We start from the raw sequence: 19,919 nt of genomic DNA, 5'->3' as shown, positions 1-19,919 counted from the left end.
TTTTTCCGATTCAGTTAGTCTTTGCAGAGAGAAGGGGAAAGATAACCAGTGGTGAGTAGTTATGGGCCTGCTGAGCAATAGCCAGACTTTTCTAAAAAGCAGTCAGATCTCCAGAACTGCCAGTTCTTGATGTGTTTAGTGCTTTAACGATTAATATTTTCTTCCTTTTTTTTTCATTATCTTTTCTGGTTAATATATCCTCTTTTAAGAGTTTGTGGGTGGATGCACTCTTCTGGTTTGGTAATTAGTAAAATTATTAGCTAGTCTTTTGTTGGGGCTGAGAAAAAATGTTTTAACTATTGTGAAGTGTTCTAGGTAAAGTTTATTTACCTTTTCCAGTCTGTATTGTTACGGGTATCATTTAAATAAAAAGGAAATGTCTGATAAGATTCAAGTCCAAAGTTACATATTAAGCAAAAGTTTCCTGTTAGCACAGAAGACTGGGATGATTCTAGCTGTTTCCAAATGTTTACCAATTAAAGTGTAAAAAAATCGTTGCTCAAAAGTTCTCTAAAAAGTAATTTCCTTATTGTTCCTCTTAAAAATCAAAGGAAGTTGCAGTCATGACACATGTATTGTTTGAGATTTTCTAGAAGGTTACACCGCAATGACTGAAGCTGACATACAGCCTCTGTCTTCAAAAGGGTATTAAATGCCTCTTCCTAAATAAAAATACAGCCTCATGTCCATTATCAGTAATTTGCTGCGAGTCCAAACTTGATATAGTCTACATACACTTTGTTAATAATTTCGGTATGTTTTATTTTATAAAAGGAAACCTGATGTCAATTTCCTCAGTTTATCAATGAGATTAGAATTCACTATCACCTTAGCAGATAGATACCTATTTTTATCAGGCATCCTAATATCAAAGGATAAAATCTGTAAAATGAGACTGAGTTTTCCTGTATTAAAATTGTCTGGTTTTATTGGACATCAGTTGTGTTTGTCAGGAAGAAGTAGTGGATAGTTTTGTTGTTCTTCTGTATAGCTTTTAAAATTCTATTGGTCAAAGATGAAGTGGATCAAGGGAAAAGGCAACTCTGTTCCTGTCATTCCACATTTCTTTCTATTCTTTTTGTGTTGTCTAATTATTTTCTAGTAGTCATTAAATCCAAATTCACTGTTCATGCTATTCATGTCATTATTTGTTTATGAGGGTAAAGGATGTGTTGACAGATAGTCATGCTGTTTCCTCCAAAAGCAGGATAGTGGATCCACCAAATCCTATTCAGTAACATAACAAATGCCTTCTTAAAAAGCAGTAAAGCCTTCAATTTCTTCAAGGAGGCAGTTTGAAGGCTTCTTTCATTATGAGACTCCTGAATGTACTGTGTCCTTAGTGTATTTATGTGGGAGTGGCATTCCCTTCTGGTCTTCATCCCACCAGAAGTTTCTTTCCATCCAGCAGCATGGGTGCCCACCACTGGAGTCAGTAACACAGTGGCTTTATGCACCATGGCACCTTTTTTCCTGTCAGGGAAATCCTCCACCTGGTGTGTACTGCAGGCAAAAATGTAATTCCTTTGATGGTTTTTATAGGTTCTTTGTAAGTGACTATTACAGTGCTTTATTGTGTTGGTGTTTTGTTTGTTTTTTTTAAAGGCGTGGGTTTTTTCTTTGTGTAAGCAGGCTTTCTGCAAATAGTAATAATGACCTATAGTTTCATAATTCAAGTACCATTTTGGCAGCAGTGTTGAACTAACTCATCATCAGATTTGATGACTATTAATTAGGAATTAAGTTTTATGTTCTAAAGCTGACAGTTAACTATGTTTTCTCAGTGGGATATAAGTGTGCTTATATAAGACCATGGTAATTTGATGACTGGAGATAGTGGGGTTTATGGATTGTGGGTCTATTCCTTGAGGGAGAAGATTTTTTTTATGTAGGAGTATGACACACAGAGCATGTCTTGCTGAGTAGACTGATAGGACGTATCTTTCTGCTGTCCTAGACAGACAGTTACAGGCAATACTGTTTCACTGCCTCTCTAACCAATTCCTATGAACAATTACATAACAATTAGAAGGGAGAAGGGGCTTGAATGGCCCATATATTTTCTGCTCAATAGAAAGGGTTCAGTTTCAGTGACCTTTGGCTACGCTTCAATTCATGTTGCTTGTGTCTTCTTTGTAATACTGAAAATAGATAGTCTTTTCTATCCATTTTGCAGTAGTATATTCTTTACTATCTGCATATATTTATTTATTTGTAGTGTTTTCAATTGCATTTTAATACATCCACATAATAAACATAACACCTTGTGTGCTTTGATCAGTTTCTTTGACAATGGGAAATAATTTTTCTTTTCAGTGGAGTACAGTAAATGCTGATATAAAAGCTACGACAGGCATTCAAATGAGTGAATATTTAGAAAAAGATGAAAAGCATGTTCGTATTATCTTTGTGTGTTACTTAAAGAATGTTCTAAATGTATGCAGTACCACTGTGCTGGGGGACTGTAGTCTGAAGTAACATGGGAACTAACATATTAATATCAAGGTAAAGGTACATATTCCCCAGATGCATAGTTTTACCTTTTTCAGCTTTTATTATCTTTAGAATAGCGTTCTATTTATTTCATGAATACAGAAGTATTAATTGGCCATGACATGTTCCAAAGACAAAAGAAAGGTCTAATTCACTCTAACAAACTTGTTAGTCACTGTTTATATCAAGAGGATTGTGAATCTACAGAGAGTAACACTGTTTTCTTCTACACTTGCTTTGTTTATAAATCAAAAGTTTTTAAGTGACCTGCAGTGTCTGCTTGTAGTTTGAAATATTACTTTTAAAGCAGACCTCCACAATGTAGCACAGATATTTATCCCTTAAGATTAATTCTTTAAAGAATGAAAGACCAAAAAAGAAATAGTAATATTGTGGTGCTTTTAGAGTTTTGGGATTTTTTTTGTTCTGTAATGCAATATTTCATATTCTAAGATGAAATCCTTCTGAGGTGTTTAATTGCTCGTTTCTTTGAGCAGTGGGCAATTTGGGAATGCTAAGATCTTGATTTCTGATTGACCATATATATTGGTACTTCTAAACTTTTTTTCATGAATAACTAATTTTTAACTTAGGATTTTTAGTATCTAAAGTTATAGCTTTCTCTGACAGTGATGCTTAGATTCATGTTGGCTGTCATTAGTTGTATCAATTTCTAATTGTTATGATTTCACAGTATTTCAGTTGAATGATATGTGTGATTTATCTAGTGAAGTACATGATCTTTAACTTAACAAAAACCAGAGTTTAAAGTTTTCATCCATCCTAATTCAGTTACTGTTTGCTTTGTTCACCAATCACTCTGATCCTCCTAGCAGGGGACAAGACCTAGAGAACAAAACTGATAGTGACTGTGTAGATAAAACGGAAATGAATTCTGCTTTTAAGGCATAGAGGGAATAGTCTGTAAAAGAATAAAAATTGGAATGAAAGTGCGGTGTCTTTAACCTGCAGATCTATTGTACCTTTGAAAAGCTTGTACTCTGAAAAAAACATACTGTGATGCTACAGAGATTCATAATTATGGGACAGAACACTTTGAAGAGAGGTCACTTTAGAAACTGACCAAAAAGCTTGTCAAGAAAATAGACTACTTTATAAATAATTATAGAAGTAAAGAATGCATTTCATTAAAATGTCTGCGGATTGTTTTAGTGAAATACTAGGTGTCATAATGTATTTTATTATAAAGATGTGTCATTTATTTTCTGATAGAGCCTGTGAAGATGATGTAATCAAGGGTAATATTCCAAAAAGGTATATGAGAGAAGTTTCACATGAGATGTTACAGAAGGTAAGACACCAACCCCAACAAACAGATCTAAATTTTAATATAAGAATCATAATATATATGTACATATGTATGTATAAATGTCAGTACTCATGAATTTAAGTCATCCTTTTCTTTCCTAATTTAAAATTGTGGCTTTCCTGAATTTTGCTCAGAAATTAATTCTAGGGAAATAACTGTGAATGTGTCATGTAAAATAAACATGGGTTATGTCAGAGAAAATTAAAAGAGTGTTCAGGGATATATTAAAAACTAACAGATTATCTAAATTGTAAGTACCATACACTTAGCATTTTGTCCCTTAACTTTGGGAACCTTAATTTTTTTGCTACCTATTTAACTTCAGATAATATCAGGTGTCAATCTCCATAGAGTTTCTCTACAGAATAGAATTGATTCATAATAGTGATAAATCCACCATTTGTTGTATTTAAATTTTAGAACAATGTTTCTTGTGCAACTATTTTCTATGTGTGGGTCTGTCACTCTTTTTACAAGATAGTACCATATGCATGTAGTGTTCTCTAGCTTAAAAAATAATGGTAAGCATTTTATCTTTACTGCCTAACATTCTACAGGTTTTGCCTCATACACTAACAAGATGTTCTTAACTAGTTGGTATTTGTATTGATATTTGTAATATACACAAGTAGTTTTGTATGTTAACAGGTGTTCACTTAAGAGGGCTCACTTGTATTTTACCATATGTTTTGTTTGCTTGCAACGAAAAGGCATCCTTCAAACAGTATCATGCCTTTTGTTTGTCATTTTGCAAACCTATTTGTTTAATTACTTATAAATCTTTAAAAGCAAGCTTAAATTGAATAAACGCAAATCTATAACTTTGAATGTCAGTTCGGGTATGTCTATTTATTTTTTATCTGTGAATTAACTTGTAGGAAGTATGGTAATTTACAGCAGATGATGTGATTGCATATACTTGTAACACTTGCCATATGGTCAGGCAATGAAGGCTGTCATCTCGTTATTACTGAATGACAAACATCATGTTAAAATAATAACACGCAGAATAGGAAGTGCTCACATTCATTTATCTTAAGGTAGAGTGAGTAATTGAAATAATATGAATGCTACCATCTGAAATGTCACAGTTTATGCTTGCTTATCATCTATATTTCAGAACTATAATTTTGTTTGCCAGGTACTACATAATTTTTATCTCTATGGATATACAGAGTTATGATGGTACCTTAGGGATAGGTGTAGATGCTATTCATTGTTTATTTCCTTCCAGCTGTCATACATGACTTTAAGTGCTACTGAGTGCAAAAGGTTGCTTTAAAGAATTGAGAAAACAACAGCAGAATCTCAGTTTAGGAAGGTGATTGAAGAAAGATATTTGTCTAACACGTTGTCATTGGGGTAGAAAATGCAAACTGTGATTTGAATTATAACACTTTGTTTCACTAAAGCATTTGGAAAAAAAAAAATCCCTTTCTAATTTCACCCAATAACTTTATGCAGCCATAATGCGTTGTCTCTTCATATTAAAAATGTCCTATCACACTCACAAATTCAGTATCCAATTCACAAATGCATGTGAAGTTTGAGCAGCTCATCCTAATTTGCCCTGTACATCAAGAGCTCTCATTTATCTGAATCATATCTGTAATACCCACTTAGAAAAACATTTCATAAATTTAAAAATAATCTAGAAGCATTGGCGAAATGCTGTTGTAAAAACCTAAAAATAAAAACTTGCAGAAATAGTATGATTTCAATATTTTCAGTGTCAAAGATAGTTTTGGCATTTTGTATTGCTACAAAGTGTGGGAACTGGCCAGTGTTTTACAAGGTTGGGAGTTCAAGTTAGCCACACATGTGTTAGTATAACTCCTGGAAAAATTGTCTTCCCTAACAAATGTATGGAGAAACCTAGAGCCCCTGACATTTCCCTTAGTGAAAGTGTGGGGATTAAATTTGTAAAAAAACATTTAAATTTCTCCAAGTATTCGAGTCAGTGGTTACTGAGCACAAAACTTGTTCTGATGCCCTTTTCAGGCTTCTGGGGATACCTCATAGACGAAATAATCATTTTAGTATCTGCTAAAATTAAAATTGCTCCCTTATTTCTGGAAATTGTCCTTTATGTTATATATTCCAGAGCATCACAGAGAATCAGTTTATTGTTAATGTCAATATCAGTAAATCTCAAAGGACTTTTAAAAGCAAAACATAGGTAGAATGCTTCTTCAAAATTTATGTGAGAAACTTGTAAAATTAGTCTCTTAATTGAAACATGATAGATTTTCCCTTTCTGTGAATAGAAAACACATAGTAGCATCCATATTTTTAGGTGCTGAGTTTCTGATATCTCTTGCTAGGATTTTTAAGGGTTTTTTTGAAAGATCAGATTAATATTTTATTTTTGTATTTACAACACTTGAAAGAACTTGTTGCTTCAGATAGCTAGTGCAAAACTGTCCATATTTCAAAGTAATAATCCTTCTGAAAATGTTTTTTTAAATTCAATTAGTATGTATAACCAAATCAGTAATGAGCTCAAGATGCATCAGGAAGATTCATTAGCATGGCACGCTTAAACTTCTATGTCATTTTGCCTGGAATTTTAAGTTCTTTTACCATCTGCCTTTTGCTCAACAGCTGTATTATTGCAGCTAAAATGTTTTCATCTGCACTACGTTAAAAGTATTTTTAAATTAAGGACTACAGATAGCTTTTGTCCTTGTTCTTCATATGATATTATTGTCATATAATAAATATATCTGAAAACATAGTTTGGGGTTTTTCAAGACAGACTGAAATATTGTGAATGCTAAAATTGCTTTACTTAGGTACAACAACCAGAAAGAAGATTCAAAGCTATTGAAGGGGAGTTAAACAGAAAGAAGTAAATAAAGACTTACTGAATGAGAAAATATGTTTGAAAGAATCTTTAAAAGTGGAAAAGGAAGACTCAAGAAAAAGAGCTGGAAACTCTACTTAAGAGGATTTGTGAAGTAAAAAGAGAAAAAACAGAACTTCAGTTAGTGATTGATGAGAAGGAAAAAGAAGCTGCCTCTTTGAAGAGGCAAGTGACAAAAGCTAACAGGTTGAGAAATGAAAGTGAAGATTTGCTGAGTCAAGTGCAGGAGCAGAAGTGTTTGCCAGATAAAGCCAAAGCAGTGGCAATCTCTGGGCAATGTAATTGCAAGATAACAGGCACCAAGGTTAAATTAAAAACAGCCAAGAAAAAGAGCTCTTTGGGACATCATGGAGCTTTTCTCAAACAGTCCATCAAGGTTATGAGTCATGTATTTGAGAACTTCAGTAAGGACGGCTGGGAGGATGTGAGTGAAAGCAGGTACAGCTCTCATTAGCTTAGCCCTGTAGAGGGGACACTGTGCATATGTAAAGCACTAGCAAATGGAGATTGAATTTCAACTACTGTTGATTTGGTATTCAAAAAAAATACTGTCAGATCCTTTGAAATATCTTGGGAGGTCTTGTTCTGAGCTTATTGACTGAAATTTGCATGCGAAATTAGCCACAACTGCATGAGTATTTGAATAGGTGCCAGGAAACCCAAAAGAAGGCAATGCTTGATTTCTTCCAGTGATGCTATTTTCATGCAGTCATGAGGCTTGAAATTGACAGTTTGGCAGGTTGATTTAATTTGCTGGCCTTTTGCATATTCACCACTGACAGCTAAGGATTCCCAGGCAAGCCTAGTAAGTCGGTTTAGTTATCTTGTGACATGCCGACCCGGGAGGAGAAACATTTTTTCCCCTTAATTTAGTTAGATAAATTTTGAATGACCCATTTCGGCTTGCTAGCAGATGTCTACAAGCTGTTTAACATCCTTTAAATTAAGAACCATCCACACTAATTATTTCATGTATGTTTTATGCAGTCATTGTACTAACTTTAATTGAATGATGGTTAAAAATCCATTCTTTAAAGGTGATGGCTACCGTATACAATCCCAGTCTTGAATCAAAAGGCTCTTAGAAAATTCCACTGGCAAGTGCCATATAAACAATGAGAATTTTTGCTTCTCCTTATTATGTCCCTGTATACTTGAGGAGGCAGCAGTTAGCCACTAGGTAAATGGTTATCACACCTTGTCTTTCAGGACTTTGTTTTAAGAGACAAGCAAAGAAATTTCTCAACCCTGTATATATCCAAAATACAGGAAACATGGGAAAAGAGTAAAGAAAATAGAATTGTCTTCACAGGCTTTGTACTGGCTCTGTGTGTCATATGGAGTAAATCAATAGTGGCAAGTGAAGCCTTTGTACTACTTCTCCCCATACAAAATAGGGTGTTCTTGAACATAGAATCTCGAGGTAGAAAACAAATTAAGAACCATGTCATTTGTCAGTTGTTATCATTAATGTAAAGCTTGTTTGTTTTTATGTATAATTAAATATTGCAGATCTGATTTTAATAGAAAACATACATGTTTGCACATATGGAAGCATGTATGCATGTTGTAATTAGTGAGTAATTAATTTGATATGTTCTCTTTAAGAAAAAAATTGAGCAAACGCATTGTCATTACACTTTAAGTTTGAAATTAAAAGTAATTGCATAGCTTCACTTGTGAAACTATGAATAGCCATGAATACTGCTTTTAATAATTGTAAAAATGGTAGGTTAAGGAATTCTTGTCATAGAGCAGTGAACATTTTTGAAAGTGAAGTTTAAAGGTGTCACTCTCAACAAGTTAGAGAAATATCTTGATTTAGTTTCCTCTTCTGCTTATTAATAAATACCATTCTTTATCACTAGTAGCTGGCTCTGAGTTTCTAAATGCAAACCTTCCATTTTCTAAATAGAACATTCCTTAAAGCAGGAGAGGGAAATGTGTATGTAGGTAGAAATATCTCTGTGGCTATACAACAGCCCCTTTAAAACATTGCATTGATTTCTGTTCTCATCAGTCAGTAAGACATACCAATGTGTCAGGACAGGTTTTGAAAAGTATAAACATGTTTATGTGTGAACTCTTCATGTCAATTTGAGGCCTTTTCTCTGGTTAAGTAAACTGCATCTCTAAACCATTAATTTTTATGATGGTGTAACTTAATTTGAACTCAGTTATGCTCTTTTAAGTACCTTGGTTTGAAAAGTAACAAATCAAACTAGCCTTTTGTCAAGGGATTCCTTCACAAATCTGCTCACACAAATGATGATAAATAGCCACTGATGTTATAGAAAAGGATATATCCAAGATTTCATGTTTTAAAGTAGACGTCCCTGAATATAAGAAAGCAAATGATAATGTGGGGTAAGGCAGTGAAAAACTGGAAATTAGGAGCATTTTGAGCGCAATTCTCTGGAAAAATTGTCAGAAGATTTAAAGTTTCAGGTCCAGTTTCTCTGGAATCTCACTGAAAGTATTAAAAGGTTTACAGAATTTAAGAGCATTCCAAAGGGGCGCTAAATAGAGCTTTCACTGAGGTGTGATTTCTGAGTTTGTCTCAGTCAACACTACAAATAAAGTTGAATTGAAACAAAATGTTATTAAGTATTGTGCATTTACTTGTTATATTATAAAATGTGAAAATGAAGGACAGTTTATGAGCCATTCACGAGCTAGAAGTATAATCAAGTATTTTTTCATTTATTTTACTTCTGCGGATTGCCTAAAAGTTGTCTTTTAAGAAGTAGCTGAATCTCAGGCCTCTGTGCATTATGGAGTGAGATTGCATTTGACAGAGCAGAACTTGATAGAATATTGCAGAGATAGATTTTTGCTTTATTGTATTTGTAAAGCATATTGAATAAGTCAACTTACTGTTTGCATTTTATATTAGTTTCTCTTCTTTCTTGCATGAGTTTATCTCTATGTGCTTATGCATTGTCTCTGGAAAATTTAGTATTTAGGTTGATTTTGTTTTTGATTTTGTTGTTTGTTTTCCTGCATGTGTTGCTTTAGTGACTCTGAAATACCAACTTCTGGAAGTTTGGAACCAGTGATTATGAAGACAGTGCAAAACATTGATCCACTGCCAGACAGAAGTACACAAGAAGAAAAAAAGCCTTGCAGTGTGGTTCATTTAGAAGTCCAAAATGAACAATATAATAAAAAGGTGTATAATAGAGCTAGATTTATTCGTCTGAGTGGAGTTTTGGAGTTTAAGTATTAGCATCACTGTCCTCTCTTCATTAATTTGACTCACAATATTAGAAGTGAAAGCCTGTTTCCAGATATTTGGCGGGGGGATTCATTACATTTTAGAATGATTTCTGAACAGTACGTCTGCTGTCATGGGTTGACCCTGGCTAGATGCCAGGCACCGACCAAAGCCTCTGCAGCTGGACAGGGGAGAGAAAATAGAACAAAGGGCTTGTGGGCTGAGGTAGAGAAAGAGAGAGATTACTCACCAAATACTGCCATGGGCAAAACAAAGTTGAATTAGACATATAAATTTAATTTTTTACTAACAAAATCAAAGGAGGATAATGAGAAATAAAGGAAGACCTTAAAATAGCTTCCTCCACCCCTCCCTCCTTTCCAGCTCTCCTTCTTCCCCCCAGCAGCACATGGAGACAGAGAATGGGGGTTATGGTCCGTTCATCCCCTGTTGTTTCTCCTACTGCCCAGGAAGGGAACTCCTTCCCCTGCTCCATGGGGTCCCTGCCATGGGAGACAGTTCTCCATGAAGTGTAAGAGTCCACTCTCACATGGACAACAGTCCTGCACCAACTGCTGCAAAGTGGGTCACTTTTCCACGGGGTGCAGTCCTTCAAGGACAGGCTGCTCCAGCGTGGACCCCATGGGATCACAAGTCCTGGTGTGGGCTCGTGTCTCCCCAGGTCTGCAGGTCCCTGCCAGGACCCTGCTCCAGCCCAGGCCTCCCATGGGGTTACAGCCTCCTCTCAGGCATCCACCTGCTGGGGTGTGGGTCTCCTCCACGGGCTTCAGGTGGATCCCTGCATCCCTGTGATCCTCCATGGGCTGCAGCTGCTTCACCATGGTCTGCACCACAGGCCACAGGGGCATCTCAGCTGCAGCACCTGCTGGAGCACCTCCTGTCCCTCCTTCTGCACTGACCTTGGTGTCTGCACAGTTGTTCCTCTCACATGTTCCCTCTCTGCTCTTCTCTGGCCACAATTACATCTGCATAATAACTTTTTTCCTTCTTATGTTAGCATAAAGATGCTATTGTTTCTAATTGGCCCAGTCTTGGTTAGTGGTGGGTTTGTCTGAGCTGGCTGATACTGACTTTTCTGAAGATGGAAGAAGCTTCTGGGAAGCCGTGTAGCTCCCCCACTATCAAAAACTGGTGATACAAACCAAATATATTCGTAAAAGTATTTAGACAGAAATATAAAAAGTGATTTAAAAATGTAAAGCTGCTATAAGCTAGTGGTGCTGTCTCACCAGTCCAGACAAAGGATGGCACAGACCTCCCATTAAGCTTTCAGTCAAAAACACCATACAGAACAGCCTGACCTAACCCTTAACAGTGAGACAGCCACACCCCTCTCTTCCTCCCTTATGGCCAAATGGTGTGCTGACTAAACAAGCACAAACGGGTCTCAGTTCTTTTGTTGCACAATGGACAATTTGCTCCATCTTAGAAGATACTTTTGACTTTCTCTGTGTCCAGAAGACTCTGTCTTGAGAAAAGTATGCTTTTAGCCTCTTCTTAGCCTATTTATATTCATTGTCAGGGGTTTGAACTGATTGTCTCATTCCTAACATCTATATGATGTTTTCTCACAGAAGAGAGCCAGCTGGTTGTGTCCCAGGTCTTTAGAGGCTCCATACAATCTGTAACGATGACTCATTCTTGGACTTTTTAACAGTGTCTAATAGATTTTCCCTCTTGTGTTAGTCCGAATAAATCACTTCATGGAATTTTAAACGTTAGCAGATATTATTATTTCTTAGTTCAAGAAACAGAATACTGAAACACGGAACAACTTGCTGCTTTTAGATAACTAGTTTGAAAGTCAGTATTTGGAATGGTGATATAACTTTGAAAAAAGAAATTTTTTTTAGTTTCCAAAATTTTAAGACAAATGCAAACTCTGGTCTCATGACATATTCTTGATTGTGTTATTTCATCAATACTTTTAGGTCAAATAAACTGTAAAAAAGGAAAATTCTTATCCATCAATCTGTTGATAACAATACATAGTATGAGTAGGGGCACATGATATATATGAAAATCTGACAAAAGTGTGCTTACTGCTGTTAATCTCCTTCTACTCCTGAGTGAGGACATACGAGGCAGGGAATCTGGGAGACTCTGTCCTCTCTTGATTGATAGTGTAGCACAGACACTCCAATTTCTGTAGGTCCTGTATTATATTTACTCTCTGTTCCTACTGGAGAAAGTAGATACATTCTGATAGACATTTGTAACAGGCTGGTGGAACTGAAGCAAACTCAGGAAGTGTCTGGAGAGCCCTAAGCAGTTAAATATGCTTCAGCAGAACTCCCCTATTGCAGGAGAAGGATTTGAAAACATGATTTATGAGTGTGGAAGAAAGTATTGCACAAATGTTTAGCATTAACAGCTGGGAACACCAATTTTAACAGAATTCTTGAATCCATCCAGAGGATTTAAGGACCCTACTGCTGGGTCATGGTATTTTCTTACAATGAGAGGCAAAAGAAATCTCCGAAGTCTTTGCTGTGCAAGGGGTTGGAGATGAGACCATGTATGATACAAGGACTTGGTCAGTTTTTCTCCTCATGGTAGGAGTATGTAATACCCTGTGCAGTATCAGCAGAGTTACTGGAACTCCTACAACTCACACATTTATTAGAGCTGTGGCCTAGAGTGGAGATCTCCATCTTTTTGCTGCAGGCATGGATTGTTTGTTCATCATCTGCTGAGAGCTCAGTTCTTGGTATTTCCAATTGTATGGTGATTGCACTAATCTAGAATTCATGGCTAAGTTATCCTGCAGAGTCAGTAGTTGGTTCAGTGCAGTTAGTAGAGAATGTTGCTCTTTACTCTTTTAAATTTACTTAACAGCTATTTTAGATACGAATATTCCCAAAAATATATTGCATGATATGATGTAGAAATTGCAATCTGAAGACTTAAAAAAATTGGGAAATGCTGCAGTATTCCTGATCAAAAGTGTTAAAAATATGTTGAGCATTTAATACCCAGTAAGTCAGTACACAAACCCACTGATATGCTGTTGCAAAGTTTGCTTGTTTGAATTTGTATGTGTATTTTCAGATATTTAGCTCATAAATTCTCATATAGTAAATGACTGACAAACACTATCTTTTCACTCAGTTAAAATAAGTTTTTACTAAGTCCCATGTAGGGAGTCTACTGACTGATAGGAGGCTTTTCATTACCTTCTGTTCACGTTTGACCCTTGTAGCTAACATAGCCAGTGAAACAAATTAAATGTATTTTGGTTTAGACCTTAAAAAACTCCAGCCTGATAGCAAGACACTGAAGCCTTTATTTTGGATAATCCTGATCAGAAATTCGAGACACATTTAACTTCCAAGTCCTTGTTGATTTTGCATTGTTGGCACTTCAGAAAAAGCACAACATGGAGTGTTTATAGGTTGACTGTTTTATATGTTTTATGTTTTATAGGTCAGCTGTTAATTTACCAGTTTACTTAGAAATATTTTAGAGATTGCAAGAGTGTTTTTAAGATCCAAAACAAAATCATAAATCACGTTACTTAAGATGATTTTATCCATTTAGTAACATGCCATTTTATGGTCAGTGAACAGAGCAAAAGGGAGAAATATCACTATCCAGAAACTGGCCTACTCTGTTACTCCACTGCAGGAAAAAAATAAGTCACTGCAGAAGCAGATAGCTGTTCTACTGAGTAAAAAAATAATATTTGGCTGATCAGAGACTTCAAGTTAATAAACTGACCATAGAGGTAAAGTACTTTTCATTATAGTGTCTTGCAATGTTCACCTTAATTCTACTGCAATTCTGTGAAATTTTGATAACATTGATTTTTGTATTTTATTACTGTCAAAATTATGAAATAGATATTACCATGCTTGTGTGGGCCAGTTCTTATGTACAAATAATATTTGGACTAGTCTGTCAATGCAATTCATTTCTCCTTTTGAAAATAATGTGGTCTTCATGCTAATATTTTACCTGTATTCAAATGAATGATGTAAGCTTCACTTTTAGCTTGTGATCTGCACGCCTTCTTGAGAATCTGGTCAGTCCAGAACTACTACATGTTCCTCTGTGAAGAAAAGACACTCTCTCCTTACTCCCCAAGACAACTGAAGTTTTCTTCCAAAGGGCACTCAGACCAGTTCTGTATCTATTTGATCCCATCTTTCCCTGTTAAGGTGAAAAGCCAAAGAACGGAGTTTATGGAAATAGAGACTAGTAAAATATTTAGTTAACAGCCGAAGGACACAAACTTTCTTCTCTGCTTCAGTCTTCATTCCTACTTAATCCTTTTCCATGTTATTACTCCTTTCTGGTTTTCCCCATTCTCATATATATATGTATTTTGTGTTAATCTATATGCAGCTCCTCAGCTGGAATTCTTTTCTGTTCATACTGTAGTGATTGGCCTGCCCTTTATAGAGCTGAATCAACAAACACTTATGCAGTAATTGTCTCCTGTTGGTCACACACACATCCTGCTTCCAGAATTATAGTGCTACAACAGATGGACTTGCTGGAAGGAGGCAGACATTAAAAAAGAAATCAAATCCCCTCCCCCTCAAACTTCTCTGTGTTTTTGTCTTTGCACAGAAGGCAGAAGCAGTATCCGGAGCAGCACTTTTCACTTTCTTAGGACTAGGGAACTGCTAATTTCTAGAGGAGGAAAGACTTCATTTCTGTTACTCATTTTGCATAGCTATATATGTGTAATGAATTGTTTAGAAAGAGTTTCCAAGGTAATTGTAACTGGTGAAGATCTGCCTATCTTGCTAACAATATCATAATATAAAGTTTCATGGACAGTATAAACTTCACAGGGAATTATATGTATGATTTAGCTAAAATGTTCTGATTTCTCAGACATCTTCATGATTTGCCTTCCTAGAAGGCTACTCCTTAGGTGTCCATAGAAGAGCAATGTGAAAAATAAAATAGAAAATGTTTTTATCAGGAAACTGGTTTTAAAAAAAGCGAAAACGGGAGAACAAAATTTATGTAAAGATAAGAACTGCTGTAATGGAAAACACTGACTAAAATAGAAAAAATTACTTTAAAACCAAACTGGTTTTCTATCACTCGGTTCTTCTGGAAGGTTTTAAAAAAAATGGTCGCTAGTCTATTTAAAGAGTGGTGCATTCTAAGCAAAAATAAATAAAGGGTGTTTCAGGTACTCAAGGAAAAAAAATCTTTATTAGGCATGCACATTTTTTTTCCTTCTCAGCAAACGATTCAAATTCCCTTTCTTCCAACTAATTACTCTTCAGGTGCCATACTAGTGCTACCAAGTGGGAAATTTAGAGCAGAGGCTTGGGCTACTTGCCAAGTGAAAATTAAGGAGGTAAAGAACCTACACAGTCACTGCAGGGTACTCTCATGTTTTAGAGAGAGAACCCTGATTCAGGCAGATCTAATGGTTCTAAAGCACACATTTGTGTGGGGGACTTATATGGGTTTTTTTTTGTAAGAAATGCTATCTAGAAGTGAAGTTTTAAGATACTTCAAGGGAAATAATGTTTTTAAAAGCTTTTTGTTAATACTTTTGTTACTTTAGATTTTAGAATTATCTTGAGAGGTAGAAGGTAAAAAACAAGAAGTCAAACCATGAAAAAATAAAAGATTGACACAATCAATCTCTATTTGAAGAAAATCTTCAATATTTCATGAGTGCCAAAATTTCAAAATTACTAATATCCAGAAATAAGCATCTATGGTTAACTGCCATAACCATAAAGTAAACTTACATTAACAGTGAACTTCTGGTCCTAGGCTAAGGTAAGTTTAGCAGTCTAGCAACTGTAAACATTAACATCATGGCTTGGACAAGGTGCTATTTTGCCTGAATTTATCTAAGAAAATAAATCCTTTAGCAGACAAGGACAGATGTTTGTGCAGTCAGGCCTTCATTATAGTCCCTAGAGACTCCAGAAGATCGACTCTAGATTTAAGATTTAAATGTTCCAGATGTTCATTTTGAGACAGATTTTACAGTTCATGCAACCTAAGGACTGTCTAGCATCTGTTGATTTTCAGAATATATACATGCATGGTTTTGTGTATTTTTCTTGAAAATCCTGACAGACATATATGTAGGTGTATATTTATCTGCTCTTAAGAGATCAGAATTCTGGATTTAAGTTATGGTTTTGTTTGGTCTTATAAATGCTTTGCAGTAGTGTAGATATCTGGCTTTATTTCATTTCTGCAGCAGCAATTCCTTGCATATTTTTAAAAAATGGCTGTGAAGTGACTGCACATGTGAGAATCAATACTTGCATTCTCTAAGGATTCACATTAACACTGAGTCAAGACCATCTGTACAGAAGTACAGTAGTTACTTTTGTTATTGGCATATAGAAATCACAGCTGGAGCAGATACTTAGTGTGGAAGCAATGGTATTTAGTATTCTTAGTTTCTAAGAAAAGCATTTGAAAGAAATTGTTGGAAAAATTCAGAAATTGCTGGAAAAAAACTTTTTTCTAATGCTGAGTCTTCCCCTCTACTCAGTCCTGTCATTGAGAGCTTATAAGAAGAGTGTATTTATTGCATACAACACTGTAATCATAATTACTTTTATGCAGTGTCATTCTTGTGGCAAAAATGCAGACAAAGTATATTGAGTAAGAAATTAAAATCATAAGCAGTTTTAAGTCACTAGTGCTTCTCGTACTCATGTCAGGGCTATTCAAAGGTCCACTGCTCAAATGTACCATCCTTTTGCATCTCCAGTTCTCCAGTGTTTCCCAGGTGATATCATAGGAAAGCCCATTTCTTTGTGGAATACTGTGAGCAATGTGTGAGTCTACTTCCGCAGGAAACTTGAATCTTAGAATAAGAAAAGTCAACTGGTCAAATGCTGACACATTCTTTGAAGAGGATAATGTGAGGGTTTAAGTAAAGTTTTTTTCAGATGCCTTCCTGCAAATATATCACTACACTTTTGCTGAATTGGGATGGAGCTTTTAATTCTTTTTAGAAGCATGTTTTAAATCTGACCCAGACTACCCATTTTTTCCTGACAGCATTTTAAATATACCTCCAAACTTTATTTTAGCTATTTGATTTTCACTTTCCTTTGAATTTTAAGGGAACTCTTTCCCCCTGAGCTCACAGTTTGTTTATCTAGTAGATTATCTCAAGCATAGAAAGGTGTGAGCATGAAAAGCAGAAAAGTAAAGTGCTAAAGAAAGCTTTTTATTCTTTAAAGATTGTGGCTTTCTTTACATATTCTCTTGACTGCTTTTTATTGCTCAGTATATCAAAGGACAGAATTTGGTGTTGCATCTGCAAAACGAGCATCAGCTTCGCTTCTCTTCTGGTACCCAAATACAAGTAAATCAGCCAATTTAGTATTTTCCAGTTGCACTGAAACAAAAAAGAAACTGATGATAAATTTAGATGCATTGAAAATTATTGACTGAAGTATTATTTTATGCAGAGATCTCACTTTAACTATGGTTTTCATAAAGGATTTTTCACTCTAAAGACACTTTGTGTATGTTTGTAGTTTCCTTAAAGTAAATTTTAGGAATAAATTTGAAATTATAAACTGAGTGCTGTTTGTAATTATCCTGCAATAGCTAAAACTGCTTTTGAAATTTCCTCACGTTTTGTTTATTCCAGCAAAGGTGTGATTACTTGGACAGATTCTGTGGGCTTTCTAGATAAGTGTTGTCCAGTTAGAAGTGGTTGTAAACCCATCCAGTTATTTCCTGTCAGAACTTTTATAAATGTCTTGGGTTTATGTGTTTGAAATTTCTTACATGGATGTACTCCAGAGCATTTGTGTGTTTTTATTAAGTTCATGAAAGGTATTCTACATTTAGTGTCACCTGTTCTAAGTTGAGTGTTCGATTTTCTTCTTTCTCTGGTAACATGAAAAGATATTTCTCATTATGTTAATACATTAGACAATTTTAATGATACCTACAGAAGATCTGAATGAAAAAAATTATAAAAAGTTTTAGAATTATTGAAATTTGGAAGACTTAAAGTTAAGCATAAATAGTAATTTATACAAATAACCTTTGGATAAGGTTACTGCTACATCAGTAACATACGCAGGAATTCTGACTCTCCTATATATAAGTTGTAAAAGAAAGCAGAGACGCTGATAATGACCACATATTTTAAAAGGTAAAAAAATAATCTGATAAGAATTCAAATTGTTTCAGCTCTATTAAACAATGTCCCTTTCCATTCTTGCAGGGCAAAGTTAAGTCTGCAACGTCTTACTTGTGTCTATCTTAATAATAAAAACCCTGGATACATCATATTTAACACTTTTGACAAACTTGGTGCAAAATCATTTCTGCCCACCTTCAGCACAGATTGTAGTGGAACAGCCAAAGAATTTTGTGAAGTTATTTAGGAAAATTCTGTTCCCAAAAAATGAGGGGAATCATTATTTCTCTCCCCTTGTTTAAAAGCATATAGATAATTATGTCCTAACTACTTTTAATAAGAGTAGTTTAGGTTAATTTATGGGAACTGTAATCTTTGGGCCCAATACTTCAAAAGAAGTAAACAAGGTTTCTCAAAAATATTTAAAATCGGACCAGCAAATTTTCTATTCTACTTTTTCTTAAAATGCAATGGAAGTTGAAAGGTAAACCAGATGAGATAAACCTATGATAAACTAGGATATATCAGGATATACTGCTGACCTTTTTAGTGTTTGCAAATGCAGTCTAAGACAGCAGAAGTTTATCTAATAATTGAACTAAACTATGTATGAGACTAATGTTTTCTCAAAATTAGATTGAGAAATTATGTTTTTTACTTCAGACATTACACTGCTTTTACCCTTGTTTATATGTGACTTCATATGCTCTTTGAAGGGACTGTATATATTAAAAGCTCAAAACACACTCCCCAGTCTATGTGTTCTTGAGAGAAGGACTCAAAGTGTTGTTCCAGACCTGAGCCAGGAACATTATCTATAGGCAGGAAAAATTGTCTGCAATGTACTTCAAATCTCAGTTTTTAAATTTAATTTTAATTTCTGGGATCTACTTGTAATTTTTGAAGGCTTGGAATTGACAATATTGGGAATAATAGGTTCTGCTTTGTTGTAGTTTTATTAAAGCTTTGCTGAACCTAATGAATGGAAAATCAGGCATGCAGTCACACTTATAAAAGACTGGGAACAGAGACGGAAAATGCTCTGTGACCTCTGAAGCTAGAATTCACCTTTTTCAGGTCCTACTCCAAAATTCTACCTGGAATGAAACAGTCAGCTAGTCAAATATGTTTTCTCAAACAATATGGTTACTAAATGGTGAAGTCTGTTATACTGCCTCTTACCACTGACTCAGTATTGCTCCTTCAGTTGCCTTGGAAATAAAATAAGGAATAGCCAAGGGTAAACATGAAAGTAACTGACCTTTGAAAATGCATCTACCCCCAAAATTTTAAATTATTTTTATATTTTCCTTCATCAAATACTTACAGTATCCTGAAGTCGGTTTTGTTAACAGATCTATATATAAAGTCTATTTCTCATGAAACTGTGCTGTCATTATGAAACAAAAATAAAGCTAAATACTTTTTAACGTTCATATTGATCTTTGAAGAAAAATTACAATAGACCTGTTGCATTATTGATGAACATCATTTAAAGTACATTGCATGTAGGAAATTAGTCTCATTCATAAATTAAAAAGAACAATTGGCATGAACTAGGACTAGACTTATGCTCCTTATGGCTTATACTAGACTTATGTCAAAATGAAATAACTTATAGATAAATTCTAGAAAATATGTTATGAATAAAAAATTGTGAAAACTACATGAAGTTCAGACAATGTAATTACAATCAGTACAATTTATATTGCTGTATTGTAGAAATACTAAAAAACATTCTTCTATATTAGAAGAAAGAACCTATATCAAAAGAATTAGCATGTTATTTTAATGTTACAAACAGTGGTTGTACACATATCTGTAAGTATAGCTAATATACCCATATCCAGTAGCTTATTATGGTAATGGAACTGACATACTTGTA

The 19,919-nt window shown here is 34.9% G+C and overlaps 1 protein-coding gene across 1 annotated transcript in view; it reads left to right on the top strand.

Annotated features, from left to right (window-relative positions):
• The window catches only part of CNTLN (centlein), a 168,238-nt gene that overhangs the window by 99,629 nt on the left and 48,690 nt on the right, over positions 1 to 19,919 (top strand). The window contains 8 exon segments of the mRNA XM_088157014.1: positions 3,727 to 3,805; positions 6,619 to 6,658; positions 6,661 to 6,755; positions 6,757 to 7,127; positions 9,708 to 9,917; positions 10,925 to 10,968; positions 13,490 to 13,607; positions 13,609 to 13,654. Coding sequence (XP_088013140.1) covers positions 3,727 to 3,805; positions 6,619 to 6,658; positions 6,661 to 6,755; positions 6,757 to 7,127; positions 9,708 to 9,917; positions 10,925 to 10,968; positions 13,490 to 13,607; positions 13,609 to 13,654 — 1,003 coding nt within the window.

The sequence above is a fragment of the Sturnus vulgaris genome, chromosome Z (genome assembly GCF_052056855.1).
Source record: "Sturnus vulgaris isolate bStuVul1 chromosome Z, bStuVul1.hap1, whole genome shotgun sequence".
NCBI classification, from domain to species: domain Eukaryota; kingdom Metazoa; phylum Chordata; class Aves; order Passeriformes; family Sturnidae; genus Sturnus; species Sturnus vulgaris.
Note: the sequence above shows the minus strand (reverse complement) of the source record. Positions and strands in the feature narration are given on the sequence as shown.